At 31.4% G+C, this 25,406-nt stretch overlaps 3 protein-coding genes across 3 annotated transcripts; all 3 read right to left on the minus strand.

Moving 5' to 3' along the window:
- Window positions 1-1,237: 1,237 nt before the first annotated feature.
- LOC122595535 ((S)-2-hydroxy-acid oxidase GLO1-like) lies at window positions 1,238-5,724 on the minus strand. Its single transcript, XM_043767908.1, has 12 exons — window positions 5,633-5,724; window positions 4,769-4,917; window positions 4,565-4,689; window positions 4,039-4,085; window positions 3,609-3,686; window positions 3,374-3,498; window positions 3,218-3,284; window positions 3,049-3,111; window positions 2,573-2,642; window positions 2,366-2,466; window positions 1,823-1,927; window positions 1,238-1,693 (listed from the first exon to the last, which is right to left on the minus strand). Exons 2-12 carry the CDS (start codon window positions 4,903-4,905, stop codon window positions 1,508-1,510), a joined length of 1,104 nt encoding a protein of 367 aa, XP_043623843.1. The 5' UTR covers window positions 4,906-4,917; window positions 5,633-5,724; the 3' UTR covers window positions 1,238-1,507.
- Window positions 5,725-12,685: 6,961 nt separating this feature from the next.
- On the minus strand, window positions 12,686-14,078 carry LOC122597281 (receptor like protein 29-like). Its single transcript, XM_043769895.1, has one exon. It carries the CDS (start codon window positions 14,042-14,044, stop codon window positions 12,686-12,688), a length of 1,359 nt encoding a protein of 452 aa, XP_043625830.1. The 5' UTR covers window positions 14,045-14,078.
- A 3,445-nt stretch (window positions 14,079-17,523) lies between these two features.
- Window positions 17,524-23,359, minus strand: LOC122597768 (p21-activated protein kinase-interacting protein 1-like). Its single transcript, XM_043770337.1, has 3 exons — window positions 22,627-23,359; window positions 19,292-19,586; window positions 17,524-17,857 (listed from the first exon to the last, which is right to left on the minus strand). The coding sequence occupies exons 1-3, from the start codon at window positions 23,281-23,283 to the stop codon at window positions 17,796-17,798; spliced, it is 1,014 nt and encodes a 337-aa protein (XP_043626272.1). The 5' UTR covers window positions 23,284-23,359; the 3' UTR covers window positions 17,524-17,795.
- Window positions 23,360-25,406: the final 2,047 nt, after the last annotated feature.

The raw sequence follows: 25,406 nt of genomic DNA on the forward strand, positions 1-25,406 counted from the left end.
ACTTTTACAATAAGACGGCTATGATAATGGCATTTGATATTGATACTGATATATAGATGTATTGTTAACGTTGTCTAAAAGAAATAAATAGTGTCTTTTACAGTGTCCTGGATTCTTAATGATTGGTGTTTATACTTTATGAAAAAAAATTTTGAACGAACATTCACGGAAGAAAAAAAATATTATTGAACGAACATTCACGGGAAAAAAAGGACGATTGAGAGCTCTTTTATTTGTTCCTTTAACTAAAAAGAACGAACTTTACGAGTTTACGTTCATTGTTGCATATTTAACTAAACGAGTGCACACAAACGAACCTTCCGCCAAACACTTCATATATTAAGTTCATTTACACTCTAATCAAGAGCTTTTATGAGACTAATCCGTAAAAGAAAAGAAGAGGAATAAAGTATCCAATAAATTGTTTACCATCATATCTCAGACATATATTGGACCCCTATATGTCTAATACGAATAATGTGACATGACTCTAGCCCATTTCTAGAAAACAACTTTTAACTTCATCCATACGTCCCCCGGTATTTGCCTGATAGTCGGGTACGACTTGAGGCCTAGTTTGTAAGAAGATTTTTGGATCTATACTCATATCCGCAGGTACTTGCGTGTCGATCAAGCCTTGATGAGTTGGTTCTTGAGAAGATTTTCGGATCCATCCCCCATTTACCTGGACATGTACTAACCAGCCCAACTCGCGTTAAACACACATGGTCGAGTAATTTTGACTTGGTTGAATGGAGTTGGACTGGGTAATAATCTCAGATGATTTGGGCCATCACATTCGGACTTGCACACCACTATCATTGTCTTTGTCTGACCCACTAGCTGACCCAAGTTTTAGACCCCGTTCTCAACCCCAGTATCTTACCCGGTTCACTGACCCCAAGTACTTGACCCGGTCCCTCAACCACTCTCCCGAGATGCAGTCTAAGTTACTTGGCAGGCATGGTGTGTGCCAACTAGCTTTTGGTGACATGACACCTTTTGTTATTAGTATAAAACATTTTAATCCCGTATATACACATGAAAAGTTTAACCATCGATATAAAGATCACACCAATGGAATGATTTTTAACATGATTAAAAGTTTGAAGACCCTAGAACCAGTTGGGTTTTAGTGCCCATTCAACAACTTAGTCGTTGACAGATAGGTTTAAGTAGTTGGTATGTCTTAAGATCTTAGATGAAGAATTCAAAGCAAAGAATTCAAGCCCATTACTGGTAACAAGTTAACTACTTTTTGCTATATAACTTATAACCCATATATTACTTCTATAATATTTTTGTAAAGTTTCTTTAGCCAATAGTATAAGAATAACTTATATTGTATAAAAACACCAGCTTATTTTTTGGTTTTTAGAAAACTAGACCTGATTGAGCAACTTTTTATTCCAACATTGTCCATACATGAACCAAAGCCACTAGTTCAAACGATACTAAACATGATAAACACTCCCTAAAACATAACCATTCTACCATAGATTGCATCTTAGAGCTTAGCAGCAATACGTGGTGGGTCCCAAGGCGCCACAATATGGTTGCGTGTTATCTCAGCCAGGGATCGACAGCCACTCAATGCCATTGTAAGCTCAAGTTCATCATGTAGCATTTGTAGAGTCTTTCTAACACCCGCCTCACCGTCTACAGCCAGTGAAAAGACTACTGGTCGACCAATCTGAAAGCCATCATAACAATCGGGTTAGTTAATAGTTAACCCTCATACTAACTGAAGTTGTCAAAGATAACATTTTTGGACTTGACTATTACCAACGGAATACTATGAAAACATAAATGTCACACTTACAAATACGCCGGATGCTCCAAGAGCCAATGCTTTGAAGACGTCTGTCCCACGCCGGATGCCTCCATCCAAAAACACTGGAACTCTGCGTTGAGCAGCTTCCACAACCTGTAAACTATCATAATTAGCGTCTTCTTGTGTTGAAGGAGTAGTGTAACAGGTCAATACCTTAGTACACTGACAAGTTTACCCAAGAGTACAGTTAGAGGTGGCTAAATGGACGGGTTGGTATAAACAGGAACGGCTCAATTGCTCAAAACAAATTACTTTCCAAGATGGGCCAGGCCGACCAGTCACACACAATTTCACCTTTTGTAGACTTCCTAAATCTTTACTATGTGTGACTTTCGGGGATAAAATGCAACCCAAATGGATATATATATATATATATATATATATATATATATATATATATATATATAACGAGTTTATATTGCCACCTTTGGTAGACATGAATGGAAGAACATGGTCCGGTGGAGCAGAAAACATACAGAAAATGAAGAACTATCAATTAAAATAGATGCAGCATGTGAGATATAGATAGACCTCTTCTAAGGCCATAATAGTTGCAGGGACATAATCCAATTGCCGAGCCCCATGATTTGACACAATAATTCCTGCTACTCCAGACTGCACCGCGATCCTTGCTAAATGATATATTGGAGAATGGAAATAATGAGATTTATAGGCAGAAAAATATGTATATATAAGTATAGAACTATGAACTTAGTAAATTATTTCTTCTATCATTACCATCCTCGGCAGTTAAGACACCCTTTACTAGTATAGGTAATTGGGTTATTGTCTTGAGCCACTTCACGTCCTGTCCAAACATCAAAGAATACACTTACATATGAAGTGACCATTTTTGACCCATTTACTTACAAATGGGTCAGTTTGGGTTATGTACTTTCTCAAATGGGTCAAATGGGCTTTATTAAAACTTTAGCTAAGGGGGAATGGGTTAAGCCATTGTCTAGTTTTGATGTATACAAACTCCATTTTCCAAAATGCTTTATCCAGAGACTTGGATGCCTACGTAATCATGCTAACTCATCAAGTATTTATAGAAAATGGACAAAAATAATTTTAGGATTAACCTAGACTAAACCATTTTGTTATTTTCAGGACTAAATAATGGCACGTTTCAAGCCAAACTCCGACTTGACCCTTTACCCGTCCAGCTAACTGGACACCTCTAGTTTACATACACAAGAAATATGCCTAACCTTCCAACTAAGAGATCGGTCAACTTGACCAGCAACATATGAAGCCAATCCGGAGTCATCTGTCTGCAGGTTGATCCCAAACTCTTGGCATTATTACAATAGATATGTATTATTCCGAATAATAGAATAAATTATAGTTAAAATTCGTTAATTCATTTATGAAATACACCTTATCTAGCTTGCCAAGATTCAATCCATCAAAGTTCCTCAATGTAAGATTTGGTGGCAGAACAAATCTGCAAAATGACGCATTACATAAACCTGTTAACATAATTATTGAAGAAACCTAAGGGTTGAAAAGTTTCTTCGAAACTGCAGTTATTGCCTGTTTTTTATATCAGATTCCCTTCGGCCAAGTCTCGGGGTATCAACAGTAAGGACAATTGCCTTGAAACCAGCCTTTTCCGCTCGTTTTACCATCTGAGTTACTATATTTCGATCCTTGTACACCTACCAATTGGCAAAAATGTTTCAGAAACAACTGACTATGTATTGGAAACTGTTTCATGCGATAATTGTGGTTATCTTTTGAGTAATCTTATAAAGATACAGGGACTCACATAGAGTTGAAAAAAACGAACACCAGGACCAGTTGAAGCAACCTCCTCCACACTTGAAGTACCCCATGAGGACAAGGTCTGAGGAAACAAAGGTACGTATAAACAAAGGTATGTCTAAATGGGTTGAAATTCGCCCAAAAGTCTATTTTTAATGCAGAAAAAGTTCATGAATCATCTCACAGAAAAGATTTGATTGTGGTAATAACTATTGTTCTTGTAACCATATTTACCTAACAAAAATTAAATGGAAAAAAGGTGTGTGTTGGTCAATCTGAACCGATCCAATTGGTCTTGACCCATTTTAAAATGACTTGTTTACACCCATCCCAGTTTTGACCATTATCCAACCCGCCCATCGTGTCACCGCAATAAAAATCTCTTACAATCAGAGGCCGATATTAAACATAATTAGGAGGGTAAGAGACTAAACCATGATTGTTCCAGCAGCTGCTGATGCTCTTGCAGTTGCATACTCTCCTGCACCAGTATGAAGTTGTTAGGTTCTCTAATAAACGGCTCAAAAATGTTTTCATGAAGTTGAAAATATTTTATGGGTGGCTGCCGTGTATGTCCATTAAAAAAATATTTAACACATAGCAAATCACCAACTTATATGAATCAGAAATATACCACAATACATTTCAAGGATCTAAAATATATTGTTTCATCATCTTAATCTTTTTTTTTGAACAGCAACAGAAGTATATATATATATATCCACGATCACTAGCAAGATACCAGTGATCAAAAGTACAAGATACAATTACAATAATCTCGAATTTTCAATATGAAAGAAAAACAATCTAGATACTACCCGAAACTTTCATCATCTTAATCTGATTCTACTTCCACGACAAATTACACTTGCATGAATATGCCTTTATCTAAATTGTTTATATAACAACAAATGCATGCACCTGGATCTTGCTAAGTTTTGGAAAAAAGTAAGTCCTTACCATCAGGGTGAGCCATTTTCTGCATAGCTGTAGGTGCAACCATGATAGGCATTGATATGTTGAAACCCAAAACCGTAGTGGACAAATCTATCTTTCTCACATCAATAAGAATACGTGGTCGGAACCTAGTTTTATTATTAAAAAAATTATATCAACATCAATGAGTGTCATGCAGATTATCAGAATACTAAAGCAAGATCTTACAAGATTCTTGAAAAGGCATTTCGGTTTTCTTGAAGGGTCCATTGATCTTCTGCACCCGATGCATAATAATCATAGATCATCTTGGGCAACTTCTCTTTTGCAAGTGCCTCATATTCCATAACATTGGTAATTTCCATCTTTCAACCTGACTGAAAAACAAGTATAAAGTCGATTTCAAGCATAAGTGATCTCATATTTAGGTCGAATACATCATATTGGCATTCAAAAATTATTTATCATAATAAAAATTGAAACTTTATGAATTTGATCATCCATGAGCTGAAAGTCCAAACATATTAACCAATAAGTTATTTACTTTCACTCAAATTTTATTTCATTGATGTTTGCATATATGTTACATACATATAATACAACATTCGGATTCTTAATTTCCTGTTAATAACTTCAACATCACAAAGGATTTCATGCAAATTTACCAACTTTTTCTGTTCTTTTTGAAATGCAAACCCACCCAAGAAGTTAATTCTAACGAGAAGAAGCCAAGACCTCTTATGAGAATCCTAATCATTCACTTCTCAACGACCCCTATGTGATTCTTATATCTACCATTAAAATTAGTTCCAATTTGCATAATGGACTAGCATATGATCAATCTTTTCAAGACTATAGTAACATCTATCTATTACATCTATATACAGTATTAACATAGACATTATTTCACAAAACAAAGGCATAACTTTAGCAAACAATCATATGATCATTTCGAATGAAACAACATCAATCTTTAACTTTATAAATAACACAAATTAAATATCTAACAATCATGATCATGAAACAAATGCACAAACAAAGCTAATATTGAATTGAAAAAAGCCACCAAAAATAAAAGTCCAATAAACATACCTTGACTAATTGGATATTGAAATGCAAATGTTTGTAGTCAATATATAAACAACCAGGGGAGTTATATGTGTATATATATAGTAGTAGTAAGGTGATGATTTTTCTTTGATTTTCAGATGTGTAAAAGTGGGCGGGAGGGTGAAGAAAAATCCAGGAAGTTTCGAAGGGAGTAAGACAAACAAAAATGGTGGTGTAACATGTCATGTGATCATCGGCTTATTTATTTCTCAATTGAATTGGGTGTATGTATGATTCTATATATTTATGTAGAAAAACACAGAATTTTTGTCAGGAGTCAGAGTATATTTATTATACACTACAGTATATATGTTGGAAGTTAGTATATGTCTATCATCTTTAATAGAAGGGATTAGTTTTCTCAAATTTAACTATCTTTGACTGAATATCTATAATAAGAAAAAATTATCTTTGACTGAATATCTATAATAAGAAAAAACTAAAGTTGTGTGTATTGTATGTAAGCAACTCGAAAAAATGTTTATTGCATGTAAACAAACATACGTGGCAACCATATACATGTGCCAATTGTCAAATTTTAATTGGTTAAAACGAAATTCTTACATACAATAAACATTATTTCGAGTTGTTTACATACAATACACACAGCTTTAGTTTTTTCCTACTATAGACATTCGTTCAAAGTTTCTTACATTCCCGGAAACTAATCCCTTAATTTAATTGAGTTCACCCGAGTTCAATTTTATGTGGGAACACTATAATACAATAGTTATCTTATTTATTAAAGAAAGTTAAGGCAATTCTGGCGAGCTTGTTTGATGGTTTTCGGATGTATCGACATTAACTATACCCAATCAAATTATGAGTAAAACACCCATTGACATTTGACGAGAGGGGTGATATACGAGGATCTAACCTCGACTAACGAGAACGTAGTTGCTCGACCTGAGGTATAGGCATTCTCGGAATGAAAAATAGGATCTGCTCGATAAGGTTGATACCTTAGCTTGCATCACTAGAGTCGTTATGGCACTTTTAGTTAGGCTATCTCCAATGCTAAGGACGCCCTTAGGCGTCCTTAAGCTGCTACATCATATCCTTACAAATCCTTATACATCCTTACAAATCCTTCAAATTTTATAATTTTATCTCCAACCATACAAACATCCTTACATATCCTTTTACTTCCACTAAAAACAAAAATATATTAGGTAAGGACAAGTAATGGCATGCCCTTAGATAAGGGCATCATTCAAAAAATCCTTAGTTTTGGACAAGTTTCAACGGCAAAGGATATCCAACGGCACCTAAGGGCACTCCATTGAAGATAGTCTTATTACCTTTAGTGGTGTAAACTATGGGTGAGCAAAAACCGAACCGAAAAAACCAAAAACCATTGGTTTTGGTTTTCTAAAAACCGAAAGTTGTGGTTCGGTTTTGGTTTCTAATAAAAAACCGAACCACCGAACCGAACCAAAAATATATATTTTTACTTTATATTATATTTATATCATTTTATTATTAATTTTTGATAAATATGTTATTATATTTGCATTTTTAGGTATATATAATAATATCATTTATATGTTTTAAGTGAAAATACAACAAAATTAATTTGTTTTAATAATTGTATAATTAAACAACGCGTAAAAGATATAAATAGTTATATATAGAAAAATTTTGAAGTTTGTACAACTTACTTTTATGGATTTGTTGTCATTGTTGTAGTGTTATTGTTACTAATATTGTTTTCAAAACTTGTAGAAATCAATTAAGGTGTAATTATAGGGTATAAACTTATAAACTTTTGGACCTCAATTTGACTCAAACTACAAGTGGTTAAAAACCGACTAAAACCGAACCGAAATAGACCCAAACCGAAAAAACTGAAACCCAATGATTTAGTTTTCAAAAACTGAATTATAACAGTTCGGTTTGGGTTTTTGTCAAAAACAGCGTCCCAAAAACTATCACATGCGATATTTATCGATGTCTTTAGGAAGATATATGTATATGTATTAGAGAAACGATATTGTAAGACAAAGACGATCCCAACAACGCAACTCGGGCAACTGCACTCAACTACTCAAGCAAGACAAAATAATTATTGTGTTACTTATAATCTTTAATAAATACTAAAAGAGAACCCTTAAATCAAAAATGGAATAATCTAGACCCTTTATTAAATTTCTTTCTTATTTCCCTACCCTTAGATCAAGATGATGACATTATCATTGACTCAACATATAATCAAATATTCTTTTAATCCTTCAACTATGAATAAAATGTTCTAACAATACATATTAATAACATAATATTCTACTAATCATATCAATTTTAATATGTCTAACATTTTAGATACTCTTTTTGATTCACATCATTATCTATCTTTCTTTTAATTTTATTTTGATTTTATTATTGATTTTCTTATAAGTCTTCTTATATATTAATATTATTTATAAAAAAATACGTTTTTTTGATTTGTTAACAAATTATGATTGTTTCAAAAAGCTATGTCGATCCATGTTATAACTTTTTTGATAATTGATTTTTTAATAAGTATTAGCATTTATATTTGGAGTTGCTTAGCTTGTGTCAAGTAATATTATGATCCATCTTCCATTATAGTTTATTTTTCGTATATGATTTACTTACAAACTAGATTATAACCCGCGTTAAACGCAGAAGAAACCTATAAAAAAAAAATTACATTTAGACGTATAAAAGTTAACACAATGGTAAATAAATACTTAAAAAGCTATTAAAAATGACAGAATAATAAATAAAATAAAAATAATGAAAACAAACAGGTTGTGTTTTTCATAAATCAACCATGGTATAAATATAATTTCAAAGACTATGGTTTGACAATTGTTTCTCATCCACCTTACAAGTGTTTTATAGATTCATGTAGTATCACAAATGATTATTTTTAAAGGAAAATAACATACGTTTTTATTCCAGTGAATTAAAACCTAAAACGATTGGTCCAATGCATGGAGGCAATTAACTACGTATAGTATAAAAAGTTATAAAGATTCACGGTATCCACAAGATAATTGGATACACAAATAGTAGTGGTTTTATAGAAGCTGATTTTTTGCCTATGATTCACAAGCATGTAATCACCTTCATTGAAGCCATAACGAAGTTATTGATTTTCCTAACGCCTCCTTTATTAAAAAGGGACTCGAATGGAGGAATATTTGGGTTGTACTTATACGTCTGCTTCCAAAGTAAGACAATTTTAACCCAGATACAAATTTAACACATATGTTCCAAGATTCCTTGAATGCATCGATGCCAGCCATCTTATTGAACACAATTTGATCTGCCATGATATTGTATATAGTGATATGGAAGCAAATATGTAATCTTTAGTATGCTAATGTTTAGTTGATGTATAATATTCATACATTTTTCATATCACGATAATGATTGTTTGTCATAATATTTCCTATGAGCTCATTCATATGATTCACTATAAACAATAAAAACCCTATTCTCCAACCTTAATTATATATCATCAAGTGTATAGTTATACTTCATGACATAAGGTTAATTTAAACCATAATCCAATACAATATTATTTGTTATTAATTATTTGTAACAAAATCATATACGAAAAATAAACTATAATGGAACATAGATCATAATATTCCTTGACACAAATTTAGCAACTGTAAATATAAATGCTAACACTTATTAAAAAATCAAATATTAAAAAAGTTATAAGATAGATCGACATAACTTTTTGAAACAATCATTCTCTTGTTAACAAATCAATAGAACGTATTTTTTTTTAATAATACTAATCTATAAGAAGATTTATAAGAAAATCAAATACGAAATCAAAATAAAATTAAAAGAAAGATAGACGATGATGTGGATCAAAAAGGGTATTCAAAAAGTCAGACATATTAAAGGGTATCTAAAAAGTTAGAAATATTAATTTTGATGTGATTAGTAGAATATTAATTAATAATATGTATTGTTGGAACATTTTATCCATAGTTGAAGGACTAGATGAGTATTTAATTAAAGATTGTATCAATGATGATGTCATCATCTTGATCTAAGGGTGGAAAATTAAGAAAGAAATTTAATAAAGAGTCTAGATTACTCTATTTTTGAATTAAGGGTTCTCTTTTAATATATATTAAAGATAATTAATAGCAAAAAATTTTGTATTGTATGGTTTAAATTAACCTTATGTTATGAAGTATAACTAAACACTTGATAATATATGATTAATGTTGAAATATAAGGTTGTTATTGTTTATAGTGAATCATTTGAATGAGCTGGTAGGAATTGAAATATTGTGACAAACAATCATTACCGTGATATGAAAAATGTATGAGTATTATACATCAACTACACATTAGCATAATAAAGATTACATAGTTGCTTCCATATCACTATATACAATATCATAGCTGATCAAGTTTTGTGCGATAGGATGGTTGACATCGATGCATTCAAGGAATCTTGGAACATCTGGGTTAAAATTGTCTTATTTTGGAAGCACACGTATACGTACAACCAGAAAATTGTCCCATTCGAGCCCCTCTTTAATGAAGGAGGCGTTAGGGAAATCAATAACTTCGTTATAGCTTCAATGAAGGAGATTACATGCTTGTGGATCATAGACATAAAATCAGCTTCTACAAAACCACTATTATTTGTGTATCCAATTATTTTGTGGATACCGTGAATCCTTATAACTTTTTATACTATACGTAGTTAACTACCTCCATGCATTGGACCAACCGTTTTAGCTTTTAATTCACTGGAAAAAATGTGTGTTGTAATATTTAAAAATATAATTTTGTGATACTATATAAAACTAAAAAACACTTGTCAGGTGGATGGGAAACCAATGTCAAACCTTAGTCTTTGAAATTATATTTATAATATGGTTGATTTATGAAAAATCAAACGGTTTATTTTAATTATTCTTATTTTATTTATTATTTTGTAAATTTTAATAGCTTTTAAGTATTTATTATACCATTATGTTAACTTTTTATAGGTTTTTTCATAAATTTTTTCCGCGTTTCACGCGGGTTATAATCTAGTAAACTAATAAAGTATATGTCAAAAAAGCATACCCGCATTTAAGCATATATGTACAAGTCTTAGAACATTCATGATCATCATCTTGAAATGTTAGTGTCGTATCATTTGCTTTCCTTATTTCAAATTTATGGTGTTACTCTTCTTTCAATCCTTATATAAACTTATGAATTTTGAAATTTTGAGAACAATATTTAGATACATATAAATTATCTAATCAACAGTAAACATAATTAAAATATTACACTTTGTGATGAAACTATGATACAGGCCCAGCCCGTGATACACTTGCAGAAGACAGCCCAAGTGTTAGGCCCAAAAAATGAGAAAAATAAAAAATTAGAGATGAAATGAAACAAATATCAAAAGAAAAAGGGTTTTTTAGCTACCTTCAGTTCAATTCATTGTAAGCTATTCTTATTCCAATTAACTTTTAATCCACAAATACATATACATGAACTAGAATTGTGACTGCGGCGGTAGAATATTTTTATAATTGTTTAATTAGCGAGGATAGGCGGTTGATGGGATGACAGATTTGTGTGGTGGTCGGTGACGGTAATGTTGTAAATGAATGATAATTTATGGTTAATTTTAATTACTTTCCATTCTATGCTTGACAGCAAAATAGACAATATGTTATTACCTTAAAAGATTTCTAATTTTAAGAGAAATACACTTTCATTTCCTAATTGTTTTTTTTTTTTTTTTTTCATTATTTGAGGTTTTCAATTAACCGGTTCGAATCATTTCTTAGCTAGTTAAAGCAAGTTTTTGTAGTTTAAAATGTGAAATTAATAAGAAAAAAGGTTTATAATCCATTGGATTTGTTATACACAAAAAACACACATGATATAAGTTATAAACCATCATTCAATGCTAAGCATAGTTGTATAACTCAGCCAAGTTGGCCGGCCGATCCCTCCACGAGTACTCTTGTAGGTCGAAAGAGACGAGTTAGGCAACATTAGTATAGAAGATCGATTTACAGTAATCTGAGCAACATAATATAAAAAAATTGCTAAGATCCATGAAAGGTATTATTTTCTTTTCTACTGTATTGTTAAGATTTTTTTAGTGAAGAAAGGAAAGGAATGGGAAGGGAATATTTATAAAATGCATTCTTAAAATATTTTTAAAAAATGGAAAGGGGAGGAGAATGAGGGGATGTTTCTTTTCTTTATTAAAAACACAAAAGAATATGTATGTAAATGGCTTATTCGGACAAAGTTATATAAATTAATTAACCTCATAAGCCAAAAAGCATAAGTTGTTATACATAAGCCAACCCATACACGTACTACCAGACTACCAAACTCATCATGAGTCGGTACTCAGGTTGTTTGATTCGTTTATTTTATCATCTATAATCAAATGATGTTTTCCACAAAACCGGTAAAAATTGCCTAAAAATCTAAGCAAAACAAAACGCATTAAATATGAATAAAAGTGAATATCATTGTACTTTTATATATTCTAAAAGAATAAAACAGTTGTATCTGATTAAAACATGATTAACAAGAAGAAAAAAAAACACAAAATCAAATTTGAAAAGCAAAAACCAACATTTAACCAATTGACTTAGCTAAGGCAACATGGTGACAATGTTCAATAATGCCTTTTCTTTTGTGTATATATGGATCCAAATCCAATCTATAGTCCTTTAGTGATGACCTGTACACGAATTAGATTTTGACAATACACCACCAAACATGATTTATAGTATAATAATGTAAAACGTGTTTGATGTTGTATAGATCGCTTACCATAATCAAATGATCTTTTTCCAGTAAATTTGAACATTATTATGAAGATTTAAAGATACTCTTAGTTTTCGAAAAAAATATTTGATACATTAATCGCATCTTATGTGTGCGGACAAATATAGATAATCCTTTTAATTAACAAGTCGAACTATCTATTTTGGCCAAGAAAAGAATAATTATATTACTATTTCGTGCTGTTATTTGACAAGTTAGATTAAAAAACAAAAAACTCTAAAACAACAAAAAGACTATCAACATAAACACTTGATCAAACCATAATCCAAATACATATCCATGATGCTTCCTTGAACTCAAATTACTTTGATATAAAGTAGTGTTCATATTTCCACATTCATCTTGATGTTCTTCTTCACCAAATGAGGTCTTGTTACCCATTCTTCTTGATGAAGATATACAAGAAGGACTTTTAACTTGACTTGAAGTATTATTGTTCTTTATACAAAGCCCATTATTACCTCTAATATCAAGTCTCATTCCCAATCTTTTTACAATATCTTGTGACACCAATATCTCTCCACTAAGTTGATTTTTGCTCAAATTTAGTTGTTCAAGATTTGGTAGTGTCACTATATTTGAAGGAACTGTCCCATTAAGGCTGTTACCATCAAGAGACAAAGCAGTCAGATTTTTCATGTTTGACAAAGAAAAAAGGATTGGTCCCATCAGCCCACATCTTGAAAAGCTCAAAACTTTAAGCCTACCCAATGACCCAATAAACAAAGGCATCCTTGTGTTTATAGGGTTGTCTTGAAAGACCAAATATTCTAGCTGATTTAAGCCAGATAACGATTCAGGTAATGGACCATTTAATGAGTTATGACTCAAGTCAAACAAGACCAATTTCCCCAAATTGCCAAATTCTTGAGGTACCTTACCTGAAATGTCATTATATCCCAAGTCAATCTTTTGAAGATACTTAAGATGACCAAATGATGATGGCATTTGACCACCAATCATGTTGTAGCTTAAGTCAAAGATGGTCAAACTTTTTAGCCCTCCAATTTCTTGAGGGATTGAGCCAGTGAGATGGTTGTAACTTAAGTCAAGCTGTTGTAGATTCATAAGCCCACAAATACCTTTTGGGATTTCACCACTTAACATGTTTTGTGAAAGTGAAAGGACTCTTAAAGTTTGAATAAGGCCTAAACTTGAAGGAATGGTTCCATGTAGACCAGAATTTGACACAAGTGCTAAGTGTTCTAAAGATGATAATGAATTGTTTTCAAAGAGTGATGAAGATAAAGAAAATGGTGTGGTAATAAAACAGTTGAATAAAGATAAAGTTTTCAAATATGGAAGCTTGGTCAAACCTTTTTGAGACAATGTGGCAGTTGATTTGCATGGTGGGGTTAAGATATCAGTGCCAATATGAATCTTGGTTACATGAAAGATTGTGGGGTTATAATCTTGTTGACCATTTTGATCTTGAGCCATGAGTTCACACTGAACACCAGGCCATGGTGTGTCTGTACATGGTTGTGGGTGCATTTGTGACCATGTAGGGTCATCTAAGAGTGAGCCCATGACTTCATATAGACCAAAAAGCTCATCATCTTCCATGCTAACCATATCATTTTCACCACGACTATTGGTTGCACCATAATTGAATGGCATTGTTGCTACAACATAAAGCACAAAAAGAAGAAGAAGATGAAAGGAAGAAGAAGAAGACATTTTTGTAAGTGTGGAAATGATATGAGATGGGAAGCAAACAAAAATGGGAAGATCTATTCACTTTTATAAAGATTGTGATACCAATAAATGAAAGTTTGTTTTTTGGATGTTTGCAATAAAGCCCTTGATGAATATAGATTCCTAGGTTGTACCCACAAAGATGCATTAATGTGCATTTAGCTCCTTATAGTTTTTATGCTTTTTAAATCATTCAAATATTGGTTGATTTGGTAACGATGAGCTCAAAAGTTTTATATAAATATGATCAGATTTATGTTACAAATACAAATTGGGATGGTGTGTTTCGTGTCAGTCATTGACATGACAGTACGTGATAGACGTGACAATGGTGATTGGGAACAATGTGTGAGTATTCCATCCGTTTTTAAGAGACATACGGGTTTTTAATTTTTTTTTTTTTGTCATCATCAACAATTCAACATGGCTAGATGCCTAAATTTGATAATAAGAATAGCTTGAATGAGATATATACAAAGACAATTTATCAAGGAGTCCTATAATATTATTTAATTGTTATTTTTAATTGATTATGAACAAAACTTTAAGATCTAGATTTTGAGTTAAAATCTATGTTTGATTGTGAAACCACTTGGCAAATGCCACTTTGTTCACGTCACTATGTTAATTAGTGTCATTTCGTTTATTCAAACAAATAGGAAACTTTTTTAAGAATTCATTAAGTATAAAATCAAGTTTTGATAAAAGATAACCTGGCAAAGTGGCAAACCATGTGATAAGATTGAATGAAATGAAAGTTGAGGGGGTGTTAAGGAAAATTAGAAATTGGAATATTGATGTCAGTGGCAAAGGCTGCATGGTCTTTGAAAGGCTTCTTCCTTTAGCCCAAAATGGAAACCAGGGCCTCCTTTTGTATGGCAAATCAGGATACATATTGTTCATTAGTTCCAATGTTCACTCAATTTCAAGACTACACTTTATTATCCATTTCAAAAACTAATTAATACTCCTAATAATTGAATGAATGTACGGGTATATGATAATATACACAAATCCCTTTAGAAAGGAAAATTGGAAAAATTATAATCGCGAAATGATAATATATAAATAGGTTTTAGGTACTATATAAATAATCAGAAAAATATCTCAGTTTAAGCGCATACATTTGAGTTACAATAAAAAAGTACCTCCTTAATAACCAAAAAAAATAAAAATCAATCTAAACATTTTACTCATCTTTAATATATATATATATATATATATATATATATATATTAAAACAAAAACCTTAATTCTAATTTGAGAAAGTATGAACGATTAAGTTTTATCTTTAATTCTCCACCATTAGATTTATTTGATTACATCATCATTGACCAAAAATTTAGTCAATTTTTTTTTAAAGGTGAATTTCGCTTAAGAACTTCGTGTCGCGATTCGACAGCGGGAGGTCTAACATACGTTGTCTTAACCGGGTCCGCGTTAGAGAGTTCCTTATAAAAATTTAGTCAATAACTTTTAGACCTTATAATTTACTTTTATACAAATAAGTCAATTAATTTTATATATTTTAGTTTAGTTTTGGCCAAATTGAATATCACTCAATATTTTTATTAATCAAATCTTTATAATAATGCTACTCCTTATTTTTTAATGTTATAACTTATAAAAATAACATCTATTTATATAGTATATATATTACATTAAAAAATATATATATTACATATTACGCGGGAAATAAGCTAGTTAAATATAAAGGCAGAGTAACTAATCAAAACCAATCATACTAGAATTAACTCATACTTTCTCCCTTATTAATTTTGTTATATAAAATGCTAAACTAGTAACTTTGTATATATGTAGAAATTTTTATACAAGTGAACTGAAATAATTGTAGTATTAAATACTTACTATTATAAAGTGGGTGATATAATTTAAAAAATGAGTAAATGGGAGAAGTGATAAAAGTGTAAGAGTGATAAGACATTATATGTTTGGTCTCAGTTGTGTTTCCCTCATCATGTTGATAGTGACTTTCCATTGCATCTTGCATGCTTTCCTTTTCCACCAACCTGTTTCATATATACAAACAAATATACATATACTACACATATATAGATAATATTATTTATCTTTTCATTGATTGTTTCATATATCATTTCATAAGTTTAATGATGCATGACCCTTTTATGAAATGATTAAACTCTGGAATAGATGAAAATGGTTAAAACAGTTATTACATTTTCTTATTTGTACTTTTGTTCTCTTTATTAAAGTTGTCATATGGTGTTTATATTCTTTCAAACAAAATATTAACATATGGTTTTTAGAGAGAAAATATATATTGAAAAGATGTGAATATTTGCAGCTTTTACTGTAAATACAAGAAATAACAAACATTCATTCATTTAAAATATACTTCCTTATTTCAAGACCCATGGATGAAACATAAACTGTTCAAAACAACATGCATGAAATTAATAGAAATCAAAATCAAAAGGACCTCTTTGAATCTTTGATCAATGTATATATCATTTTGATCAAAATTTTACTAAGTTTGTTGCAAGTAACCACGATCAGTGACGATTTTGGTGACAAACTATCACGATATGCACTTTTTGGCGTGAAAGTTTGACATTGACGATAACTAACGAATATATTTCTTGTGCAAGAAGCGCAATAGCCAACGTTGTGCCCATGTGAAATTACACAATTGGCTGCTAAGATCATCGCGACCAGATCAGGATTCCATGGTTCACTTGGTGATATCAGAACATTACAATTATTATCTTGTATACTACAAGGTTCATGACTTCAATTCCAAACTTTTTGTGTCATGTTACAATTAAGATAGGTTTAAATTATGATAATGACTGCCAATATGAATTTTAATCTTGATAAAAATATATAAGAGAATGTAATTATTAAAAAACTGTCCAAAAAGATGTAAATAATTTGAGCATAATTGTGAGGTGTGGTGTTGTACAATGTACACATATGGGAAAGATTCTGTAAATGTGAGCTCATAAAAGCTTACAATGGTCACATGGGAGTACTTACACAGTGACTACTACTTGCAGGCATAGTACACCTGACTGGACCTGAAGCCTGAAGATGTATACTGATAATTCTCATCTCAAAAATATGTGACATTTAAGTTTAGATAACCATACTTGTCATTCGATTATTCATAAAATTCAACAAATAATGCATTTCTTGTGGTAAATTATGCAGATGGTCATCTGCTTATCTTTTTCAAACGTGATATCCGTATCCTAAGTTCTATTAGAAGTGTTCGTTAACAGAAGAACGAATGTACACAAAAAAAAAAAAAAAAACATTCTAACAAACATTAACGTTGAGACTTTAGATGTGAAAAAATACAAATGTTAGGGGCAGTTCGTTTAAGTTTGAAAGAAAATAAGAGCAAATGTTGTAACCTGCTACAAAATACATCGACCGTTCATGTAAGTAACTCCATTTCTTATAGAAAAGAATAACAGGTAACATGACAAAAAAAAAAAAAAACTCAAAATATATGCTAACATAACATATTTTTGGTAGACATTTTTTTCCAGTGGAGGCATTACACCATGATTCCACAAACTTACACATTAGAAAACTTCTAGGTACTATGTTGTTTTTCGAATGGCTACATATAATGAAATCCTTAAGCAGCTTCATCCTGCTCTTTACTTGAATTACCGGAGCCACCAAAACGCTTCTTTAAAGCTGGAAATGAAAACACTTGTCTTGTCAAAAATACATCAAACAAATGCCACGTCTATTTGACATGACCGGATATTGCATATGCACACAACCGGATATTGCATATGCACACAACCGGATATTACATTGTTAACACATAACATGATCATACTTCAATTTGACATCAATATATAGAGTACACTGCAGAAGTATAACTAAAATGAGCGAAACCAAAGTATGTTGCTAACTTGCTTATAAAGATGGATGTTTTCTAAAATAAATTTCTTTGTACATTATTTTATTCTTTTCCTAATGCATCAACTATTATTAAAGCTTCAAAAAAAATTATAATATATAGACCACCCAGTCCTCCAATCTGCCACACTACAAACAATATTGCATTTATTCACACTTTTAGGTGAGTGTGAACAAATTAAAAATTTTGTCACGCTTTTTAGTGTGTAGAAATATATTGAATTAAAAGTGTATGGAAATTTCTCCACACTAAAAAGTGTGTAAAAATAAAAGTTCACACTTTTTAGTGTGAACTTTCATAGTTTTTTTGTCACACCTCATTTGTTCACGGTAAATTTTCAAGTTACCGTGGACAAATGAAGTGTGACAAAATAATTATGAAAGTTCACACTAAAAAGTGTGAACTTTTATTTCTACACACTTTTTAGTGTGGAGAAATTTCCACACACTTTTAATTCAATATATTTTTACACACTAAAAAACGTGACAAAATTTTTAATTTGTTCACACTCACCTAAAAGTATGAACAAATGCAATATGATTTGTAGTGCAAGTAGTAGATGTGGAAAGAAATGAGAGTCAAAACATATAAGTAAGCAAGATACATTAACCTGCAAGGCTACTATTAATGTGATGACTATAGAGTGCACATGACTAGCCAGTGAGTTACTATTAATGTTAACTGATACAATAGAATGCTTCAATTATTTTGAGTTTTCATTGCATAAAAAAATATTATTTTGTCAAAAGAAATAACACCCCACAAAAGCGGAAACAAAACAATAGCAAAAGCACAAGGTAGATAAACAAGGCAGATAAAAATAGTTGAGACGGCGATTTGACCCCGTTTACTTAAGGTAGACACTCTAGGTTCTATTAATCTATTCTAGCTCTAACGGGTCAAGCAAGCTTGTCGAAAGTCCTTCCAAATGACTTTACAATTTTAAATGTATATAACCATTTGAATTGCTTTATTAACAAATAACTTGATTTTATAACTTTCTTCTTTTTAAAGACAAAAACATTGTATCGAAAAATTCAACATAAAAATGATAGTAAACCAACCTAGCTAGCCAGAGACGTAAAAAAAGTTCACCTTGTTCCACCAGTTATCCTATGCCCATTTTGCTACCTCTAACAAATATATACATATATATATATAATAAAAATAAAAAGAATATAGAGATGGTCTCAACGACTCACATTTAACAGAAGACCCAGCAAGACAAGTGAGCCTAGACTTGGTATTGACTTCAGCTAGTGGTGTTGGTTTATCCTTGGTGGCCATGCGAACATCCCAAACACGTATAATACCATCTGAAGAAGCAGATGCCACTAAAAATGGTTCACCTTCATCTGTACCCTCAATCTTAGAAAGCACTACTATTCCTTTTAAACGAGCTGAATGTGCATCCTCAATGGAATATGCAACCTTCCCGCTGTCTGTATCCCATGCTGTGAGATTCCTATCCTCTCCACCGGTGTAAAGAAGTCCATTCTGTTGCGAACTTATGGTTAGTTCAGATATTTATAAAAAGTACTTGTTTATGCAAAACTCTGAAATAGAATTCAATATATAAATAAAATGCAAAAACTCCAAGAATATTCTCAGTGGCGTTAAAGCTACATACTGTCGGGGAATTCATAATTATTACAATGTGAGATATATCATACTTAATGCAGTCCGAAAGTTTGAACGCTACATTTGTAAAATGAAATTTATATGTGCCAACTGCCAACCAAGTCTCTTGGTCACAATTTACAACAGCAAGAGAACATTTGGAATATTATGCACAATTCTCTTGTATATCTAAACATGCAAAACTCTTGACGAGCATGATGCATATAAAAATAATCATGAACTCGTATCCCCTTTGGATTTCCCAAGTTAGTTTGTACAGGATTATACATGACGTATGCCAGTATTGTAAGTTTGTAACATTATAGTATATTATTAGTCTAAAGGAGGACACTTGATATAACTGCAAGTATGATTGGAGAACCAACCATGTCACCCACTGACCCACTAAAGAGGTAAGCCCGATTTCACCTGAAAAGTCATCTAGGAACAACTTTAGTTTCTAATACAATTTGGCATACACACATCAATTGCAACAAGGTTACTATAGTCTATAGGCTGTGACACTGTTTTCATAAAGACAATGTGAAGGCAATGCAGAAGACATCAAAAATCCCAAATGTCTCAACATTTTCCAATCCACAATACATGCCAGAGATATACCTACACAAGTTGCAGTACAGGTTGTGATGATAGCAGATTGGGGATTCTCTTTGGTAAAGGCATATAGCTTAATAGCTACCAGCAATATCATATTACAAGGTGAATTTTCACAACGATATATACTCATTTAGGTCCAAACAATAAACTGCAAAACTTCAGTCGATGCAGATAAGCGTTTGCTTCTTACGTCAAATATCTAGAGTATTATTTACACTCTACGTCATGTTCAACTTCAAAATCTGCTATAGATAAGTAACTATGTGATTCTCTTACGTCATACTAAGTAGCAATATCATTCATCCAAAGTTTTAACTACGAAGTCATAAATTCAACAACTTTCTTCCAAAAGGCATTTTGGGCAAACTTCAATACTCACAAGCAACATTTTCATTTTTACCCCTGTTGTCCTGGCCTATAATTCAGAAGCAACTTCACATATATGTCTTGTATGTAATTATTCATGCAATCTAACTACACCAATCAGACATAAACTAAGAAAGAAGAATCTATAACTAGCAAGCGAACCTAACGTCATATGTCTAAAAGACCGGTCAGGAACCTAATATACAAAATGAACAGATATCATAAAATGGAAGATCACATCATAGATAATTGTAATTTTACATTAATGATCAAACAATAGTGTTAAACTTTAAATCCTTGTGTTACACCTTATATGCGAACTTGTTATTCACCCTGACCTTATCAGCAGTAAACACAACATCAAGCAAACAATCATAAATCACTATCTTCCGCCACACAAAATAAAATAAATTTCTTGTTTGCTAAAACTTGACATGCACACTCGATCGCAGCAAGCTTAACAGGATGTGACTATGTGTACATATCGAAAATGCGAATGCAATGCAAAAGCAAGGACAAGCCAAGATCATTAAGTATTATTCAATCTATGGTTCAAGTCAAACATACACCTGCAAAAGCACAGTTTTGCAGCACAACATAGTCAAATATACCCATTTTTGCTTTTTCAAAACTACATATACTTTACTAAAGACTCATGAATATTTTAGCATTGACTGTTTGATTTTATGCAGACATGTGTATGATCACAGCACACATAAGCACTTTTAAACCGGACAATCTACCAAAATACTAAGAAACTTTGCTATCCATATGGGACACCTTGAATTCCAACTTTCTTCTCCAACCTGATGTTGTTAGCGGTATCCACAATGTTTAGCCAAATTTCATAAATACTTCTTTAAGATAGATTACCCCCCAACCCACCCATAAGAAGAATACCTGCTAATGCTAATGATCTTCAGCAATTTCCACAACATTAAAAAATATCAAATATGCCAAGAAATGTAATATCGCGTATAAACGGAATAGACTAATTTCCATAGTGTGGGGTATTAAAACATCTCTAGCTAATCAAAAGATAACATAAACCCAATCCATCACATTTAGGGGAGCACTGATGAAAAAGTTAAAAACTTTAATACCCCAGATTGTCACAGCATATCATGCTAATTGCCTAATTATCCCTGCGACATTAAAATTACAATTCCTCAATTATGTAAAGATTTGGTCTTATGTTACCTTCTCATATATTAAATTGCTTTATATACCCCATATCTTCAAGGGTGGGAAAGTTGCTCCTTAAGAGAAGAAGGTTATTCAGAATTATTGTACTTACATGTGTCAAGACACACTAATCTTTACACTCTTACACGTTAAAGCATCATTTTTTCCAAACTAATGCACCATCAAGGTATAAAAAGTTGTGAATCACAACAAGTGTAACCACCATACGTCCATACCCCTTTCTACCCTTTTTCCCTCGAGACATTTTTCTCCTTATCCTTTCCCATATTGTCAAAACTGTTATACTATGTCATGTTTCTTGACAACTTGCACTATACCTTAGCACTATACCAATTGTTGTATCAAACAAAATCATGAAACATATATAAACTAAAGAGCAAATGTGATAAAAATGTACTCTACTATTATGCATATTCATTCTACGCTAAAAATATTTCTAGAATTGTTAACTTAGGGTACTATTCTTAGGTTTGGTAACAATATTAAGGTTCCGACTTAGGTTCAACTACAAAATTAAGACTTTTCTATAGGCATAATACTCTACTTAAACAATTAAGGTCGGGAAAACTAAAAATATCCTTAGTTTAAAAACCAAACCTAAGTAGAGTACCTTAAATCAACAACTAAGAACAATAACTCCTTAAACATAATACCCTTTTATGTTGATTACCCTAAACTAATTACACAAAACTAGATAACAACAAATCAAGGAAACTAGAAAACGAACCATGCCAGGAGCAATACAAAGAACTTTCTTTTTGGTCGGCAACTCAACGATCAATTTGGCATTTTCGGATTCATGAACCGAAACCTTTTCATCCATACCCATAAAAAACTTTTCACCCCCAATACAATCATACTCAACTAAATTCCCTTCTTTTTCCATCCTACAAAAAAAACTCCTTCTCCCTCTAACCAAATTCACCATTCCCAAACACGAATCCCTTCCAACGGTCAACGCAAGTTTCCCACTTGGATGCACACACAAATCATTCACCCCTTTCTTATGAACCTTTACACTTTTCAACAACACAAACGGGTCGGCATCGTAAAACGACACGTTCCCATCATCGAAACCCGAAAACAGGTTACGAGGGAATGCAGGGGAGGTTTGTGGGGTGTAAAGACAAAGAGTGGTGACAGTTGATGTTGGGTCAGTTAAAGAACCGATTTCTGTTGAGGTTGTGAGGTCGTAGATTTTGATTGTGTCGTCTGAACCGCCGGAGACGGCGACGGTGCCGGAAACGGCGACGGATTTGATTGGGGAAGTGTGTGATGGGAAAGTGAAGAGGGGAGATAGGGTTAAGGATTCTGTTGAATGTTTTAAAGTTTTGAGCTTGAAACCCCAGATGAAACGTTCGTATGATCCTGCTACTATGCTCATTTTTTGGGGGGTTTAAGGTTGTTTGCTGGTGGGTGTAAACCTTGGTATAGAGGTAGAGATGTTTTTTAGGGTTTAAGGATCTGCCCTGTTCTTAAATATATGAGCTAGCCTTTTTATTAAAAACTATTTACTCTACATATTATGATTTTATTATTTAATTCATCGAATTAAGAAAAAGTTGTTGCTTTATAACTTTAGATTTTAGACTAGATTTATGATAATATCAATATTAGATTATCATATATTTAAGTCATAAAAGCTTATAATTTTAAAGATATACGGTTCCAAGGGTTATACTTTGAAAGTTGTATTACAAATAATCATATGTTCGTCAATGTCATTATTAGATGAGACATATTAATGGAATTGTTTGCCGTAGTTATTCCACAAGGCACATGCTACAATAATTCCTCTATTATAAATTTTTTGAAACCAGTTGTACTCGTAATATGATATACATAATTGTGATTATGTAATTAACATTCAAGTATATGTATTTAATCATGATGCGGACCATAACACGAATATGTTTATTTTCAATCACATGTCCTATGATAATTAGATAAAAAATTATGATTGTTTACATATTCTTTGATAACAGTTACGACTCTTGATTTGAGTGACAATTGTAACTTTAAATGTTAATACGCCAAACTAATACTAAAAATGGAGAAAGTTTTGTAGCTTTTTGATTGAGAGATAGAATGAATTTTGAATGAAGTTCATATTAATTTAGATTTAGTATTCAAGTAACCTTCTGTTATGAATCGTGCTTTTAAAACAAAAAAGTGTATTTATAACTAAACTAAAGGATGACATAAGTGAGAGTCAACTTGATGAAATTGAGCGATTTGATTGGTTAATAAGCTATTAGGTTTTGAAATAATTTTGTGTAGATAATGTTTCATATGTTGAAATTTTTTTAATTAATTAAATGATTAAAAATTTAAAAATTTTTTGTCAAGTTGATAGCTAAAAACAAATATAAATTAAGTATTCAGGGCTAAAAAGTGTAAATTATTGATAGAAAACGAAAAAGTGTAAATTAATGAGAATTTTTTAAAAATTAATATAAATACTAATATAATAATATATTTGGATAATGATTATTAGAATTTTTAATTAATAGTTAAATTAAATGATGACATAAGCGAGAATGAATTTGATGAAATTGAGCAATTTGATTGGTTAATAAGTCATTAGTTCAACTGTTTTATAATATATATTAAGATAAAATTAAGATTAAGATAGAATGACTAATTACATGTTTCATTGATTTAATAACTTATATTTTTTTCATTACTTTCCCTATTTATTTTCGTTTCAGCTAATTTTTACTACATAATAATAAAATTCCTAATATCCAAATAATTCATTAAAATTTAAACTAAATGAATAGTTAATTTGTCATTTTTTAGTGACTAATTTAGGGTACCTATGAAAAATATTATCATCTCGTCAAAGGTACCAATATTTCTAAAAAAAACTCATTGTAAAAAAACTCATTGTAAGATTATGATCATTATGAAAAATTATGCTTGTCAAGTTAAAATTTTGTTAAAAAAATCCTTGTAAGATTGAAATTCATAACCTTATTTAAACTAAATCTTATCTCACCATCAAATGGTCAATTGATCTAAGATCAATGACTAATTGTCATTGTATGAGCTTTCATTAAATTAAATGAAAAACATGAATGAAGTTCTCGTCAAACAATGTTAATTTTAAACAATTATCATAAACTCAATTAAGAGGCTTAAAATTAGCAATAGGCCACTTTGAAGTATAGCTTATCTAAAAGTAAACTTAACTCCAAAGGTCTCTACAATCTGGATCGAGAATCCATTGGATCAAGGTTGATTAGATTTTTCTTTTAGCTGATCAATTCGCTTTGGTGACTTCTTATTGTGATGTTATTGTGAGAAATATTCACGTATGAACATAAATAATATTAAGTATAACATGATTTGTTCATGTGTGAACCAATTTGTTCACATATACATTCACATATAAACATCAAATTTTAATTTAGAGGATCTAATGGTTCTTCCAATTCAAATGATTCCCACTTGAACTTTTTCTTATATATATATATATATATATATATATATATATATATATAT

The sequence above is a fragment of the Erigeron canadensis genome, chromosome 4, assembly GCF_010389155.1.
Source record: "Erigeron canadensis isolate Cc75 chromosome 4, C_canadensis_v1, whole genome shotgun sequence".
In the NCBI taxonomy this organism is placed as follows: domain Eukaryota; kingdom Viridiplantae; phylum Streptophyta; class Magnoliopsida; order Asterales; family Asteraceae; genus Erigeron; species Erigeron canadensis.